This window comes from Anas platyrhynchos, chromosome 4 (assembly GCF_047663525.1).
Source record: "Anas platyrhynchos isolate ZD024472 breed Pekin duck chromosome 4, IASCAAS_PekinDuck_T2T, whole genome shotgun sequence".
Lineage (NCBI taxonomy): Eukaryota > Metazoa > Chordata > Aves > Anseriformes > Anatidae > Anas > Anas platyrhynchos.
In genome coordinates this window covers 31,438,305-31,456,129 of record NC_092590.1, presented here as the reverse complement: position 1 = coordinate 31,456,129, position 17,825 = coordinate 31,438,305, and the positions used below count along the sequence as shown (strand labels likewise).

At 40.1% G+C, this 17,825-nt stretch overlaps 1 protein-coding gene across 7 annotated transcripts in view; it reads right to left on the bottom strand.

Annotated features, from left to right (window-relative positions):
- Window positions 1–8,410: 8,410 nt before the first annotated feature.
- Window positions 8,411–17,825, bottom strand: part of NPY1R (neuropeptide Y receptor Y1) — a 52,073-nt gene continuing 42,658 nt past the window's right edge. For all 7 annotated transcript variants that reach the window (XM_027456496.3, XM_038178066.2, XM_038178063.2 and 4 more), the window contains 2 exons: window positions 15,014–15,837; window positions 8,411–14,892 (listed from right to left, as the gene is read on the bottom strand). In XM_027456496.3, the coding sequence (XP_027312297.1) occupies window positions 14,434–14,892; window positions 15,014–15,760 (1,206 nt within the window). In that variant the 5' untranslated portion in view covers window positions 15,761–15,837 and the 3' untranslated portion in view covers window positions 8,411–14,433. The remainder of the gene's footprint in view (window positions 14,893–15,013; window positions 15,838–17,825) is intronic.

Genomic DNA, 17,825 nt, shown 5'->3' with positions numbered 1-17,825 from the left:
TTTGTCTAGAAGAGGGCAGCAAAAGGCAGCATCCAGCACCCAGTACCCTCCATGTCTGCTGAGCCATCCATTAGGCCGTGCTCCAATTGTCTTTGAGAGGAAGTCAAAAACATTTTGAGCATGTTTTCTATCTCAAATGTGGGAAATTAAAAATGTGGGATGCATCATGGAGCTCACCTCGTATGCAGTGAAGACGTTGTTCAACAAGGTAGTGAAGAATTCAATCTCATGTTGCAATGAAATCTACTTCCCTACAGACTTTAGTACACTCCACAGCAGGGCATTGGTATTTAATACCGAGTCAATCAAATGTAAGCTAGTACTACATTTAAAACTGCCAATATTGCAAATTACAAATTAAAATCAATTCTAAAATGTTGCTAGAGGGGATGAGCAGAGAATAAAAAATAAGACTTTTATATAAATGGTTAATGATAAGAATTGTGCTGATCCTACGCAAAGTTATATCTGAAATGTAAAGGAAGTTTTCTTTCTACTTGAAAAGTTTGTGGGAGAGAGCATATAGAAGACAGCATGGGGATAGAAATGGGTCAGATGTTGTGTGTATTGACACAGTTCATAGCCTGGTTATCTTAATCCTCCAGGTTGCAGGGGACAAATGTAGCAGCTGTCACCTAAATTATCTGAAACATTCACAGCACATGTGGCAATGTCCCAAAGACAGACAAGGTACATAGCAGGAGGTAACACCACCACATCTCTTTTTAGACAAGCTATACCATTTTGAGTTCTCAAAAAGTTCTGTGCTTCTACAGTCACAGATGGCACCTAAACAATGTTTTTAGGTATTAACAGTTAGGTGTAAATGTTGAAATGCTGACCATGGTATAGATCTTAAATTGACCCTGTAGATACTGTAAATACTGTAAAATGTGTTTAAAAGACAATGAAAATAAATAACCCAAAGGCTGCATACTGCAAAATGCTAAATTCCTTCTAGAAAATACTGATCCATTTCTTCTCTATTTAAGTGATGTGAATACTGTGCTGGTTTATGTCATACACTGTATAAATCAGGCAGTTATCTTCCATGACCATCATAAAATCTATTTTAAATTTTAGACAAATAGGCAGCAAATTCTTTGCATGTTGCAAGTGAGAGAGCAAGTAACATCATTTGAAGGACTGAGAAGAAAAAGGAAAGCATTTTAAAATGAAAAATGGAACAGAAGTAAAACAGTGGAAGAAACTCCACCAAAATTAATTAATTAATTAAAAAATAAAATATAGCACTTCAGAGTATGGTAGTGTTGGCACACAATAGACACAGGACATGAAGCAAAACCAGCAACTCCTGCTATTCTTTCCTTTGGCAAAATCCATACTGAAACCGGAGTGGAACTCCATCTTGATCATGCATATTTTATGAGCAAGAACAATTTACTGAGAAAAAGGACATAAGTCCAAATACCAGGCTATCCCCTGTTCTCGTTAGAGATGTGTTTTCAAATACTTGACAGGATACTCTGTGTCAAAATCAAGTTCTGTTTTTCTGTGAAACTTCTGAAAACTCAGAAAGTAACGTTTTTCTAAAAATCTCTTCATTTTGATTTCAGTGACTCTCCCATCCAAAATTATCTTTCCAACCCATCTAATTCTATTCTTAGTATGTATATATTACACACTTACATGCAAAAGTAGTAATGTGTAATCCAGATAAATGTCCCCTTATTGGATGCAGTCCTGCAGGAATCAGTTTCTTCCAGGTAGTTTCCAATGAAGGAAAAAAAAACAAAACAAACAAAAAAAAAAAACACACAAAAAATCATAGAAATACCAGTCTTTGCAATCCAACAATCAATACCATGAATCTCCGCACATGGCTGTGGAGTTCACTAGAAGATGCATACTTCCATGACTATTGTGTTTCTTGGAAATGAGTTTACAGCTTCTACTGCATAGCGTACGTGAAAGGTGATTTTATATGGAAAGGCCATAATGATTGTCATCACATAAGGCTTAAGTAAAAAGATGAGCACTTAAAACAGTAAGCACACCAGGTGCTAGACAAAGGCCAACGCAGACATTTGGTCCTTCACAAACAGCTGCTCACAAGATGGAGGCCACTCAAAACAACAGCAGGTCACGGCTAACCCTGATGGATTAGCATTTATTTTCTTTATTACAAGTTCAGGGCACAGTTTGACTGACATCTTTATGTGGCCATGCCAGCCTGAGCACAATGCATACCCATCCGTAGTGAGTTGCTCCATCCTCCCCTTAACCTCTGCACTTCACAGCAGAGTAAGCATTTGTGTATCCAGGTGGTAAATTGGACCAGTTCCCTCATTCGAATCTCTTCTTTGTTGTTAGGTTATTATCAATCTGGATCAATGTTGCAGCTTAGTGTACTGTTCAGTGTGACAAGTCATTGTGATGCGTAGGCGTGGGAAGAGAGGAAAGTGGAGAGAGGGATTGCTTAATCCTGAATCGTACCTAAAAGAGGTCTGTGTGACCATCGTTTCAGTGATTGCAATACCATCTACATGCAATGAGAATATAGATGGTCAGTGCAAAGGGCTGCAAAAACAACACAGAGACAGAGATTCTGACACCCAGGTTCACTGGGAACTTGTTGTCCAAGAAGTCTTCCATTGTTGCTTGTTTATACCATGTATAAACAGTACCTTGTGTAAGATGGTTCTGAATGTGTTGCAAAAGAATATATTCCTCACAGTTTCTGTCTAATGAAAACAGTCCTATCTGCTCTTGAATTCTGGCTACTAGGACAAAGTGGCAGAATAGTCTGAGGTCTAATTAAATACTCCTGCTAGCAGGTATCCACACTGAAAAAGCAGCATAGCTTTCTGATTGGGTATAAGATTTTCATGAGCTTGCTGAAAGTCATCAGAAATCTCTCTGCTACTCTGAACTAAAAACACAAGTTGGAAAGGTGTTTGATGAAAAGGGGAGAGGGTTTAAGAAATCATGTAAAAATATATCTTCTGAGCAGAGAGATTTTGTTTGGTGCTTTTTTTTTTTTCCTTTTTTTTTCTTTCTTTTTTTTTCCCTCCTAGTTGCAATCAGTCATTGTATAAACAGTACTGATTTTCTAAGAAACCATGTAAGAAATCAAATGGCAATACCCAGTGCGACAGGGCTAACACTAGTTTTTAATAACATTTGTTTTTTTATTATGCAGCTAGTAGTATTGTATATATATTCATCAGAAACACTGATTTGTCTGTAGCTTTTTTCAAAAAATACGTTATACCATGTAAGCAAAGTACATTAGAGCAATCAGAACTCTTTCAAATTCAGCTGGCTTTAGAGTTGCAAAAGAATAATTTGTACTGTCAGCACCTTCCCCGACAAGTTCCTCTCTAACATGGGAACCATGCTAAACTGGATTTTACTATGCAAATAATCGCAAGCTTTATTTTTTATTTTTAAATGGCCAAAACAAAACCTGTGACGTACTACAGCTTGGCCTAGAAACTGATGACTATCCTAGATTTCCTACCATAGGTTACTGTAAATAACAGAATTAAAATTTGGATTCCATGTCTCTGTGCCCTATAACTGCTCCTCAGTGCACCAGATCTGCCTCAGCTCTCCCCTTGTATACCCATGCAAACCATTTCTGCAATACCACTGCACTTCCATGTAAATTCCACCATTATACTCTTCCCGCGTTGCCCTGCCTGGGTCAGACATGCAATTGTACTCACTGCCCACATAATGCTGGCCAGCTGCTTGCTGTCCAATATAGCAGACAAGAGTGAGTTTTCTATTCTTTTCCTTGTTTAGAAATTGATAGAAATGCTTTTATCAGCATAGCTCCCAATCTTCCCCAAGCTTGTTAGAGTACAGCTACACCAAGTTACTCTGACAGTCAGTGCGTCTGTAATGGTGAGTATATAAATCAAATAAAGTGTTAACAGGTCCATCCAGAAGTTTATTATAGCAAATTTGTACATCAGGGTGAAGTAAGCGGCAATACTTCAATACAAAAGGGTTACTTGGATCTTACTTAATGGATTACTAAAAGCAATACATCACATCATGTGTTAGCATTGAAACGTCTACAAAGTAAGTAAAAATTCTTTTTCCAGTGTGTAGTGTCTTTTAAGAGATTAGCGAAATCAGATTGTATTTTTCAATATCCTTAAAGAATTGACATTTGAGAACATTTTCTCAGGTGTTGTATAACCAGAGTAAACTAAATGGAAAGCTAACACTAACTACAGCACAATAAATACAATTGCCAATAGATACAATTTAGAAACACACAGTAATTCATAGCTTGGAGATAAAAAACAGCTTCTCAGAGAGCTTTACTTAAAGAGAGAAGCAGCTCTATTCTGTGAAGAAATTTCTGAAATTGCTGTAAGTTCACAGACACAGAATGGCTGAGGTTGGAAAAGAGGCCCATCTGGTCCAAACCTCCTGCTCAGTCAGGGCCACCTAGAGCAGATTGCCCTGTGGCTTTTGAATATCTCCAAGGATGGAAACTCTGGTCAACCTGTGCTCACTCACCATCACAGAAAAAAGAATTTCTTATGTTGACAAAATCTCCTGTGTTTCAGGTTGTGCCCTTTGCTTCTTATCCTGACACTGAGCACCACTGGGAACAGCCTGGCTCCAACCTTTTCGCATGTTCCTTTCAGGTATTTGTACACTTTGATGAGATCCCCCCAAGCCTCCTCTTCTTCAGGCTGAACAGTCCCAATTCTCTCAGCATCTCCTCACAGGAAAGGTGCTCCAGTCCCTTCATCCCTTCAGTGACCCTTTGCTACACTTTCCACATTGTGGGGAGCATGGGCACTATTCTATTTGTGGCTTCACCAGTATTGAACAGAGTGGAAGGAACACCTTCATTCACCAGCTGGCAATACTTTGCCCTATGCAACCCTGGATACCATTAGCTTTCTTTGCAGCAAGGGCACATTGCTTGCTCATGTACAACTTGGAGTCCAACAGGACCCACAGGTTCTTTTCCACAAAACTGCTTTCAAGACAGTTAGCCCCAGTATGTATTGGTACATATTGTTGTTCCTGCCCAAGTGCAGGACTTCTCAGTTCCCTTTGCTGAAATTCAGGAGGTTCCTGTCAGCCCGTTTCTACATCCTGTCCAGGGACCTCTGGATGGCAGCACAGCCTCCTGGCATATAAACCACTCCTCCCAATTTTGTGTCATCTGCAAACTTCCTAAGGGTGTACTCTGCCACATCATGCAGATCATTAATGAAGGAGTTAAACACGGTTGGATCCAGTATTGAAACCTATGGTAAACCACTAGTTTATGACCTGCAACTAGGCTTTGTACCACTGATCTCTTTGTACCACTGACCTTCTGGGCCCAGCTGTTCAGCCAATTTTCAACCCAACTCACTGTCTGCTTATGCAGCCCATTCTCCATCAGCAGTGCTGCAAGTCTTGCTGAAGTCTAGGTAGCCAATATCCACTGCAGGCCTCCTGGCATCTTTGCTTGACTTCCTACTTCATGGGATGCACTGTTCTCGAGCCTGGAAGACATGATCCTTGAATATTAACTAGCATTCTTGGCTCACTCTTTGCTCTAAGGCCTCATCATCTGGGACTCTTTCAAGCAGATAAATGAGCAGGAAAAGGTCTGCTCTCCTCAAGTCTAGGCTTGTGATCTTTCTTTTTGCCCTTTTCCCCACTTTTAGGATTCTTCAAGGATGTCTTTGACCTCCCCATCCCCAACAAGCTCTTTCTTGTTTGTAAGTATGAGGTCCAGTAGAGAACCTCTCCTGCTTGGCTCCTCTATCACTTGTGACAGGAATTCACCATGAATGCTCTGCAGTAACCTCCTGGATTGCTTATGCCCTGTTGTGTTGTCCCTCCAGCAGATATTGAGGTGGTTAAAGTCCACCGCAAGGATCAGGGCCTGTGAACATGAGGCTGCTCCTAGCTGTCTGTAGAAGACCTCATGTACTGTTTACCTGATCAAGTAGCCTATAGCTGACACTCTGCTTTGCTCTTTAATCCTCACCCATACGCTCTCATTTGGCTCATCATCCATCCCCAGGCAGAGCTCCATGCACTCCAGCTGCTATCTTATATAAAAGATATATATATATATATATATATATATATATTTTTTTTTTTTCCCCCACCTCATCTTCCCAACCTGTTCTTCCTAAAGAGACCACATCCCTCCACTGCAGCTCTCTGGTCATAAAAACCAACTCACCATATCTAAATGACAGCAACAAGTGCATGCAGACCTCTGCTTACCCACATTTATTCCCCAAGCTGCACACATCAGTGTGTGGGCACAGTTTCTTGAGATTCTCTCCATCCCACATCATTCCTAACTGAAAGCCCTAATTACCAGGTAAGCCATCCTGATAGCAGAGAGACTTTTGCTCCACTTAATCCCATCTCTCCTGAGCAGATATTGGTGATCAGCCAGGGTCCCATGGCCATCGGAGACAAAATACTGCTGCTGACACCAGCTGTGCAACCAACACAACTTGGTTTCTTCTTTCCAAACCACAGAAATATGCCCTGAATATAAGAAATGCTAATGGCTTAGGACTTTTTAAAGAATATCTACAAATTGCCTAAAGTCAGCTTTTTAAAATTCTATTTTAAGTGATACTATATATACACATATTTTACTGTGTAGTATGTAATGCTTCCCACAATAACAGAAATAATATGCTTGTCCTGCTTAAAAGAACAAATTTCTTAAAAGAACAGGTACTCACCTTATGCAATACCATTTCAGACTCAGACAGTTTGTTACCTTTGACAAATTTGTCAGATCTGAGTCAAAGTTGCCAGGGAATTCACAAGCTATTGAAAGTAAGTGAGTACAGGCCCACAATGTATATTGTTCTATTAATAAAAAACAGGGTTAAATATTCATGATCCTATCCTTACCCTAGGTAATATAAAATTTATGGACCCAAAAATATCTGACAACCTTTACAGACTGATCTCATCTACACCATAATCTTAATCTTCTCAACACTGTCAGAGGTGGTACTGCACCACTGGACTAATATGTGTGAGACTAGGCTTGGGCTCTGTATTTTCATGAAGTCACTGAGCTATTTGAATGCATTATTTCCACTACAAAAACATTAGTACTTGAATTCAAGTTTCTCTATGATGTTTTAAAGGTGTCCTTACCTAAGTCTGAAGATAACCTCCTGTAAGTAACATTTTGCAGTGCTTTTGTTCATGATGTTTTTGCCGTGGGAACACCATGACCAGTTGCATCCTCAGCCCGTGCTGCAGGCTAAGATGCTTTACCACCTGGAGTGAATTTTAAGTGTCAGCTATGTTGTACAGGTGGTAGTGATATTTTTTGCCAAAGTGAAAAAAGCAGCTGTAATAATAATAATAATAATAATAATAATAATAATAAAACAATTGTAGCAGTGACAATCTATTAAGTATGCATGCTTGCTGAGAACCAAAACTACATTCAGAATTGCTAGTGCCCTCTTCAATTTTCGGAGAAGGAAATAGTTGTAAATTAGCAAGCCAGACAGCTTAACAGAGACATTCAACTTGTAACTATGTAAAGCAAATGCACCACAGCAAAACTCACAGAATCTAAGGGGATAACCTTACCATAAGTACCAGCTAAAGGTGACTTTTTGGTGTATCCCTTGGAATTATATGGAAGCCCATGGCATCGTGTCTCTGCTTAGTCCACTTTTTTATGGCCTGCTGCCCTCTCTAGGAAATAGATGTTCAGACATTTTCTGCTCCTCAGTGTCACTTGAAACAAGGACTTTACCTGAAGCTTGCTTGCTGAAGTCAACGGGAGGCTTTCCATTAACCTTGCAGTGCTACAAGGCAGGCTTTAAGGCTCTTATTTTAGCACCTGCCTAATTATAAGCACATGAACATTGTAACTGTGCCAACATGACCACCCCTGTGCCCAAAATCATAATAAATCAAGACCCAAGCGAAGAGCCTCAAACATTGCAGTCATAATAATAATGGGGCAAAAAAATCAGAAAAGATATTCCAGTCTAATCTATTAAATCTATTAAATGTACAGCATTTACTAGTCTTAAAGAAAAAGAAGTGAACACTCTTGCTTATATATCCAAATACATTACAGACAATGAGAAGCTTGCAGGCAATCGTGAAGGCCATAAGTAAGGAGACAAGTTACGTTACCCGGTGTTTCCTAGTAACTAGCTGTCTCTAGAGGCTGGTCACCAACAGGGAACACTAGATACATGGACTCAGCTGACATTTAAATTATGTGAATTAAAACTGCAGCCCCCTCCCCTCCCTTAAAAAAAAAAAGGGTGAATAACAGCATGCAACAAATTCATTTTCTACTTTTCCACCCCCTGAAACATCATCACATTGCCAGTCACATTCCTGCAAATCCTGCATAGCCTTTCACCCATATGCTCAAGCACACATAGAATAAGATCTTGCAAGAACATCTTTTCACAGAGGGCTTTTATTAAGAAACAATATAAATAGCATAATAAAAATGACATAGCTTGTGGGGAAAAGAGAAAAAAAAAAAAAAAAAAGATTGCAGAGTGAAAAACAGCAGCACAATATCAGTATGAACATAAACCAAGAAAGACAAGGAGAGCTTTGATCAGGTTACTTCTCCTGCCATAAACAAATGTTCTCCATTTTGTGCAGAAGTGAAGGAAAATGGACCCATGTGCTGTGGGTGGGTGCGATGAAAAGCTGTTCTTTTTTGATTGTGCCAAAAACATTTTGTTTCCTTCATTTAAAAAAAAAGATCTAGATTAATCTAAGATGAAGAAATTTAAAATACATTTTCAGAGTCATTTGTAAAGCTCCATATCCCTTTTTTTTTGTAGACAGAGGCGGAGAACCTAGTAATCTTACATGATCTTTTGACCACTATTTTGCCTTAAAAACATTTACATATCCATCTATTAACTCTGAATATAAATATATGTTTGAGTCTACCTTTGAATCTTTTTTGTATATATCTGAGAGAATGCATCAAGGCTTCATCTAGACCTGTTGATTTTTTACTCTTTTCTAAACTATTTCCTTGTATATCTGAAAGTTAGTGTAATTTTTTGCAACTGTGGGAGCCTCCTCAGTGCAGTTTTCTCAAAAACCTCTGCTTCTGGTGCAAGTTTCTCGTGACAAAGCCTAATCTATGTTGGGAAACCAGATCACCAACCCAGATCTTTGGGAACCATGAGACAGAACTCAGTGCCGTCAGCTTTGCTGTAATGAGCAGGATATCCTATATGGACATAATTCCAACCTACACAGGCTTTGCAAATTATGGAATTATATGGAGTACAAATTATGAGAAATTTGCCTACAAGAAACTTGCTAAAATAATTTTAGTGGAAGAAAATGTTTTAAACTTAGTTTATGCTTGAAGCAAGGTCCTTCACCGTTTGCTTGGCACTTCATGTATGCTTGGGCACTTTATGAAACCAGAGCACAAATTCCTGGGACTTCCTCAGAAAGCACCTTCTAAGGGTGTGAGGTATAAGCTGGCATGAGGAATACCATGGAGCGTGGAGGAAGGGAGGCAATATTCACTAGTCTCATGTTGGTCCTGGAAGCTGTCTGTCCCTCAGCTGTCTGTATGGGTAACAGAGAGAGACATTTTGGTAGCGGCATAGCACCGGTTAGAGCAGATGTGTCTGCCCTTGAGTTGCCACTGAAGGAGGTTAGGAAAACTACCATCCTCCAGCTAAAGCTAGTCTTTGTGAATGCTCTCCTTAATCTTAAAAATATCATCTTCAATGAGACCATTAGCACGGTTTAGCATGGGCAGAAATACTGTATAAGAGTTATTTTGCGCCACAGGCAAATTCAAGTATAAGAGACTAAAGCTGGTCATATGTTTTCACTCTCTTAGGTGTAATCCACAAACATTTGATATTCTCCAAAACATGAATAGAAGAAAATAATTTATTTTCACATCAACAGTAGTAACAACTCAGGGAGGCAAATACCACATTTTAAATAACATAGGAATTAAGACAACATGGTAGAGCCTGGATACGTATACATCCTTCAGCTGAAGTTTGTCAGCAAATCTTATTGTTTAGTTATAGTTATTATTTCTCCACTCTTTCTCCGCAACTGAACCAGTTAAACCTGTTGCAGACAGAAGCGTTATTTAAGTTCACTCTTACTACTGTAATTTATGCTTTAAAAATAAAAACAGAAAAATACAATTTCCTTAATGTCTTCCTTCTCTATGTATTGATTAAATCCCTTAATGAAGAATCTAGGAAGAGTTGAACCAAAGCCTTAAATTGAAGTATTGACAGGCACTGGACTACAGAAAGAAAAAAAAAAAGGAATAAAAAAAAAAGAGAGAGAGAAAAATTGCCAAGAAAAACCATATGCCACTAATTTATTTCTGTAATAATCTGAAATCCAAAAAAGAATGTGAATGCCAACAGTTCACTGTTATTCAGTAGAGTGCTTAGGCAAATGATTACCTTTAAGCGAATTCTCCAGTTTCACTGATCTCAGTACATTCACCTAAAGTCAGAATCAGAATTAGATGAACAGGGCTGGATTTAAACGTATGCTGATTTGCAGTCTGAGTATAAATCAGTATCAAATTTTGCCTTAAAGAGACATTAATAATAGCTGGTACAGTATTGCAAGACAGCAGAGTCAGGAAAAATGAACCCTTAGCCCTCCACACCTTCATCAGACATGAAATGCAGTCAGAATCAGCTCAAGTGACCTGAGGGTCCAGTCACATTAATTCCTTTTCTTGGTTTAGAACTGATTTTTAAAAGAGGTGGGAGGAAAAAAAAATAGGGACAGGGACTGATTTTTCACATCCATCTTTTTCCTAGCCCACCAAAAGCAGATATTAATGTCAATTACTCACCTCTTCCTATTGCTTTTTTTTTAATTAAAAAAAAAATGAACATATGAAAGCTGTGGATTACTGTACATAGTGACAATGACATGCACAAGAGATATATTGGAAAAAAGGGAATATGGGAATACAGCAGTGTTTATTAGGAATGACATACACAATGCTGGTGTGTTATGATTATGCAGAAGACTCAAATGTCTGTGGCAGACAAAAGGGAAGTGTAAGATGATAAAATAACAGGCAAATGAAGCAGATATTAATGTTTATTAAACAGTTACATTTGTCATTTAAGGCTGTAGATTTGCCATGAAATGTATTGCACAAAAATAGTGAGATACATTATAGATCCCTCACCATTATGTTTTTCTGTCAGTAAAATTTTTCTACCAGTCTGAAAGAAAAAGAGAGATCTTCAGGTTTTGGGGACAGGACTCAGTATGTGCTGAAGTGTGGAGAGCTGGACAAAACAGCACATGAAAGGAAAAAATACCAAACTGTAATGACTGAGAAACGTGAAGCCCAACAGCTCACCCTATAACGAAATTTAATAGAGGATGAGAAGCCATGCTGGAGATCTGAAAGTGAGAAAGAGGATTTGTGTTGTAGCCAGGTGTCAGTAGGAGAAAGTCTCCAGTGGCTTTTGAGGACTCTGGTGTCGTCATACAACCAAAGACAAAAATACTGCTCTCAGTAGATGTCATCTACACCCTGCAGATGTCAGGTCAGCACCTCAGAGAGACTACTTTTATCTTTGTCCTCATAAAAACTTCTTCTGAATAGTGATGACTTTGCTTCTGAAATTCTGCAAATGCCTTTTCCTGCTGAGACTGTCTGCACAGTGCCCACGGCCTGTGCTATTCGGGTGACCATGCATGGACTGCATCTTTCGCAACGCCTCAGGAAGGCAGAGTGCTTCTTGCAGGGCCGTGAGGAAGCACGGAAAAGAGGCCTGATCCTAGGACAGCAGTGCAGCTGAAAAATGGCTTCTGAGCTGAGCACGGACCAGCCAAAGGCATGCTTGAACTTGCACATGCTGACACAGCCTCAGCTTGTTTATCGGGCACGGGAAAGTTACAAAAAAATTAAAACTAAACACACTCTCAGGAGATATAAAATGAGATGGCATCAGATGGGCGCTATGATTTGAGACCATACCTCAAGCAGGAGGAAAGTTGACACAGGGGAAATTGTGCTGCTATCCCACTGCAGGCCTGTAAATCTCAGGACACACCACTTCTAGGTCTCTGTACACCAGCACTCTGAAGTCATGCCAATACCCACCCCGTGCAAACATCTTCTTCAGCCCAATCAAACGTTTCCAACCAACTAGCTGATAACTTTCTCAAATTATTCTGTTGTCTTCTCCCACTGGTTTGGAAGAAAGCGATACCCACCCCCCACCCCGATAGGTATAACAATAATAAAAAAAATGCACGGTGATTTTTTTTTTCCCCAATAAGGAAAACCTACTGTGACGTTCTTAATAGAAACACATAGCTGGTTTTCTGAATTGTATCTCTTTGTGAAAATACACACCCCTTTGCATAAGAAAATGACTATAAAATGACAGGGGAATAATTTCAGGAGCCTCTTGTCAAATTATCAGCAACACACTCCACAGAAAACCACATAGAAAAGGGAAATCTCATAAAATACAAAAGGGCAAAGCTCTGAAAGAAAGTTCTGTCTTATAATTCATTTTATACATTCCCTCTCTGTTTTCAACTACAGAAGCCTCCTTTTTTAATTAAATTATCTGTCAGTAAAGAAATACATGGAATTATAATACACAAGAACACATTGCTACTTCAATATTCTACACTATTTATAAGACTGCACAAGGCACAGTTTTTGACTTTTAAATACTGGCAAACCAAATAATTTTCATTTCTTAGGCATTTATCCATGTCAAATTTAGAACATATTAAATTCACCATCACATCCTGGGATCTTTTTGTTCAGAGACATATCAGATCTGAGTCCCATTTATGCTACATTTACATTTATATCCATTTTAAAGACCCTCTTCTCTGCCAGAATGGTTTAAAATGACCTTGCTAAATAAAAATAGGGACTAAATTGTATTTTAAAAAGCTGATTACTCAAAAAGGCATTGATTATATTGCAAAGTGCACTGTATGATGCAGAACCTCAGCTGACTGAAATTGTTATAGTTTCATGTACAGCAGTCAAGTTATGCAGGTTTCCCTCAGCTGGGGATCTAGTCACATATATTTTGTGTAATTAGAGGTTATATATTTTAAGCAATAACACACAGAGCTCTATTGTGTACATCTGGCAAATATTTCTGCACTTCAGTCAACTGTGGAAACTGAGTTCAGAAGCTAAACATACCGATTGCAACCATACTATGTCCTCCTTTTAAATTTTGCAGATTTTGATTAAGCCATCCATCATCTTGGAGAAAATCCAGGCTTATAACGTTGCATCTGAACACAGAACATTATGAGGCTATACATAATTTATATAGATCAGCACTAATTATTATGAAAAGATTCAGGTAGCTAGAGCCATATATATATATATATATATATATATATATATATTTAATCCTGGATTTTTAATATCACCTGCGAGGATGGAATTGCACCTTGTACAGAAAGCAAACATTCCCATCTCCCTTCAGATTTCTGACATATACAGGACAGAAGGAGACTTTCAGGGTTCATAAGCTTGGGACTGACAGGAAATTTCATCCCAGCCTTCTGGAGACAGCAGATGAAAATGCAGTTGGCTTTTTTGTTGTGTTGTTTTTTTTTATTTTTATTTTTATTTTTTACTTTTTTAATTAAAAAGCCCACATTATTAAAGTCAGCCATAATCATTTGGGATTAAAGACTCATTTGTGCTTTCATTTGCTGTGGTGAAAATCAGAATTATCCCATTGTGCTCTGTAGAGTTACTCTAGGTTTTTATTCTTGTAAATGAGAACAGAATTTCTCTCCTAATCCTGTCTTTGAACCTCGGTGATTACAGCCCAAATTGCCCCCGTGAATGAAACAAATGCATGTCCCCATTTACCATATTCTACAGGTTTCTCAGAATCATTTTCTGCATGCCTCTACTGATTTTATAGGATTTTAGCATTGATCAAAAGCCAGATTAAAAAAAAAATTAAATAAATGAACAACTCTTCAGATCAAAAAGTCCTAATTTCAAGCTGGGATGGGTGTCCTCTGTAGTGACAGTCTCCCTGTGGCCCATGTAATTTTATAATTTCTAATGATCTTAGATGGACACTCCCAAAAACTACTTCCTTAAATAAAAATCAATAAATATATCTTTGAGCTAAAGTGCGTAACTGTACAAAGAAAACAGAACAAAAGACAGCTGATGAAAACCACAGGTAGTAGCAGGTTCAACTACATCATATAATAAGATTCAGATATAACTGCTGTGAACATTAAAGCAGCAAAAGGGGCAAAAATGCACAGCGTATAATTTCAGAGCGACAACAATCCCAGTTCCTTGGAAAAAGAAGAAAAGCATTACCCATTTTGCACTTGTTACATAGTTGTGCTTGTCCTTGGACATATTTCACCTGTGATCACGCTTTCAGAGGTTTGGTGTAGAATTATGACTTTTTTTTATATTTTGTCATCATCATCACTATTTATTTTTTTAAATGCGACTGGGCTTGCCTGCTTTAGAGAGGTTTTTGAAACATCTGTGTGCATGGTGGACATGGCTATGGTCTCATAATCCTCCTCACGGGAGCGGAAGTGGCAGAAGTGGAATAAAAACTGCAGGTCCCTCTGGAAGTTCTTGTTGAGAAACCCATAGAAGATGGGGTTCACACAGGTGGAGATCATGGCGGTGAGGTGGCAGATGAGGAACAAGAGGTTGTGGCTGCAGGTAGCAACGGGCAGAATTTCATGGTTCCAATCAAACACGATATTGAAGATGGTCAGAGGCAGCCAGCAAACGGCAAAGGCAACCACTATTGAGATCAGCATAATGTTGATCCTTTTGGTTTCAGAGGATCTGTATTTATTGTCTCTCATCTTGTCCATCATGTTGTTCCTTTTTTTTAATCGTATGTATATCTGCAGGAAATTCAACAAAGAGAAACATATGGGATAATTTAACCTACAGCTGTAATCTTTGTAAGGATAAACAAACATCAGACAAAAAGAAGGACATATCACAGAGGGGGGTCTCTCTTACCTTTAAGTAGCAAATAAATATAAAACAAAGTGGTCCAAAGTACTGAATCACCAATAGAGTCGTGGTGTAAGAAAGCCGGGCAGTGTCCAAGGGGAAGAGGTCCAAACACACATATTTGTCCTTATATTCATCAAACGTTATGTTTCTGAAGGGTTCGTCTGTTAGCACATGGTAGATCAGGAAAGGCAAGGAGGAAGCCGTGGCTAAAATCCATATGGCAGCAATCCCCATATAGGCATGCCTGTTGTTCGGCCTCCAGCCTCGGGGGTTGATGATCAGCTGGTGGCGCTCAATGGCAATGAGGACTAGAGAAAAGACCGAGACGGTGATTGAGGCACATTGCACGAAGGGGTTCAATTTGCACATGGCCTCCCCAAAAATCCAGTGGTCCATTAAGGTATACACAAAGGTAAAGGGAAGACACATGATGGTCACTAGAAGATCAGAAAAGGACAGGTTGACAATGAGGATGTTAGTAACATTGCGCATTTCCTTTTGTTTTAAAATAATGACAATCAGGGCCAGATTCCCAGAGACTCCCAGAATTATCACAGTCCCATAAGCCAAGGCCAAGGTGAAGACCATGGCCAAAGGCACGTGGCAATCTTCATCCTCAAACTGTAAGATCTGCGAGTTCTTCTCCGAAAAATTCAGGTAGCTGGAACTATTTCCCAGGGAGCCGAGAACTGAAGCATTCATGTTGTTCCCAACTTGCTGTATAATATTCCCAGCTGCCACAGGTCTCATCCAAACCTCTCACGGTGTTTGAAAAGTGCCCATCAGCCTGCAAGGAGACCCTTGGTGCCACATCTCTCTCGCAGGACCTGGGGGGAAAAAGGAGGACCAGTCACCCCCCCGGCATATAGGCTGCCCCAGCATCCGAAAACCCCAGGGTGACCCCCACCCCCCAGCTGCCACCATCCTGAGCCCCATAGCACCGCTTCTCCGTGGGGCCATGGAGAGGAACAGGGAGGTCCCTGAGGTGGGCGGTAGTCACAGCCTCCTGTCCTAAGCAGGATCGGGGCAGAGGGCCAGGGAAAGAAAGGAGGCAAGTCAAAATGTGAGTCTGCCATCCGGGAACACAGCCCTTCCCAATACTGCCTCGCTAGCACAAGTTACATGAAATAAGAAGGTGAGAATCAACTTCAGTCTTACAGCAGCATAACCTGTGTTTGATGTTTTAGGTCTCCTTCTTACAAGTTTTATTTGTGAAGACCTGCTTCCTCAGGCTGCTTTAAGTGCAATTATACCCAGCCACAGCATAACAGGGGGGAAAACCACACCTGAGGGGTGGAAAAATCATGACACAAACTGCTGCATTCTTTTTCACCTAATGCATACAGTGGATGCTGAGTGGACAGGCGCCCACAGCAGCATTGGTGCTGAGTCAAAGGCAAATCAGGAGCTCTGAACACCTTAATCTCAGCTAGCAGGATTGCACAGTGAAGGAAGAACAATACAAAATGAAACAAAAAAAAAAGAAAAGCCAGCAAAAAATAAGCACTGCAGAGCACACATCCGTGCAATATAAATAGGCATGGATAAATAAGCACTGCTTTGCAAGGCCTCCAATATTAAAATCAGAGAAACTTGGGTGTATGTGTTCAGGAGGAAAAAAAAAAAAAAAAAAAAAAGAAATAACCTTACACACCTCTACTCCAACTCACTGTTAACAGCAACCACCCTGAATCTGGAAGTTTGCCTCTGCCCCCTTCCCCATAAGCTAAATTTGTTGCTCATGCAACCCTAGGTTATGGTAACGAAAAGAAAGTGATGCCACTTAAAATTCACGCAAGTGGGTTCTAAACCCAGCTCCATATGGCACTTGTCACAAAAGCTGCAAAAACATAACACACTGAACTGTACTTCATTAAAAGTTACCCAGAATGGGTGTGTTTGGGTCCTAAATAATATCTGGTATAAATCCTGGTGCCATCTAAGTCCCCTCTACCTGTTCCGAGTGGCAGACACCCTTTCAGCCAGCCCTGTGCTGGGCTTGCAGCTCTAGCTTCTCCTGAGGGTCAGCAAAAAGATGACCCTGCCATCATGATGTCTTGTCACCGGTGCCCCAGGCTTACTACCTCAGACGGCTTTGCAGGCTGTCTCTAATCACCACATGGCTTTGTGGAACCCTGACAGGCAACGCAGCCTGCCTCCGAGTGACATCTTACTGACAGAGTTAACATCAGTGGCTTCAGAGGAACGGCATCTCTGCCTGAGGTTTGGTTACTCTGATTTGCAAGCTACCTAGGCATGCACCTGAGCATTATTTCTCAGACCTGATGCCTCTGCTAACTAAATTTACCAGGTCTCCCCGTCCCACATAGTCTGCTTGAGGGCCCAATAAAGAAAAAGCCTCCCACAGGGCTTCCTGAAGCGTTGCTTCAGCCAGAGCCTGAGGTAGGTGCTCTAACCAAAGGACAAGCATGCAGGTGATGTGGAGTCAGAACTCCTTGATTTCCAACAGGTATGATTTTACCCCAGCCTGAAAATCAACATCTGGATTTAATTATTCCCCTGCCACCTGTACTGTGCAAGGTGGACGGTCCAGCCTGGGACACAATGGGACAAACGGCAGAAGCAGGACAGGTGAGGGAACAAGTAGAGAACTGGCCAGATTTTCTCACCAGCTCATTGCACTCAGCACAGGGGCAGGCCTTGGTTCCAGGCTCTTGTTTCTAATTCTTCTTAGCCAATCTTTGCTCTCACTTATTTATTAAATAACAAATTCAAACCCAGAAAATGCCACTGCTCCTCACCTTGCCGCTCCCCACAGCTGAGACCCAGCCTAGGACCACGGCTGGGAAACAGC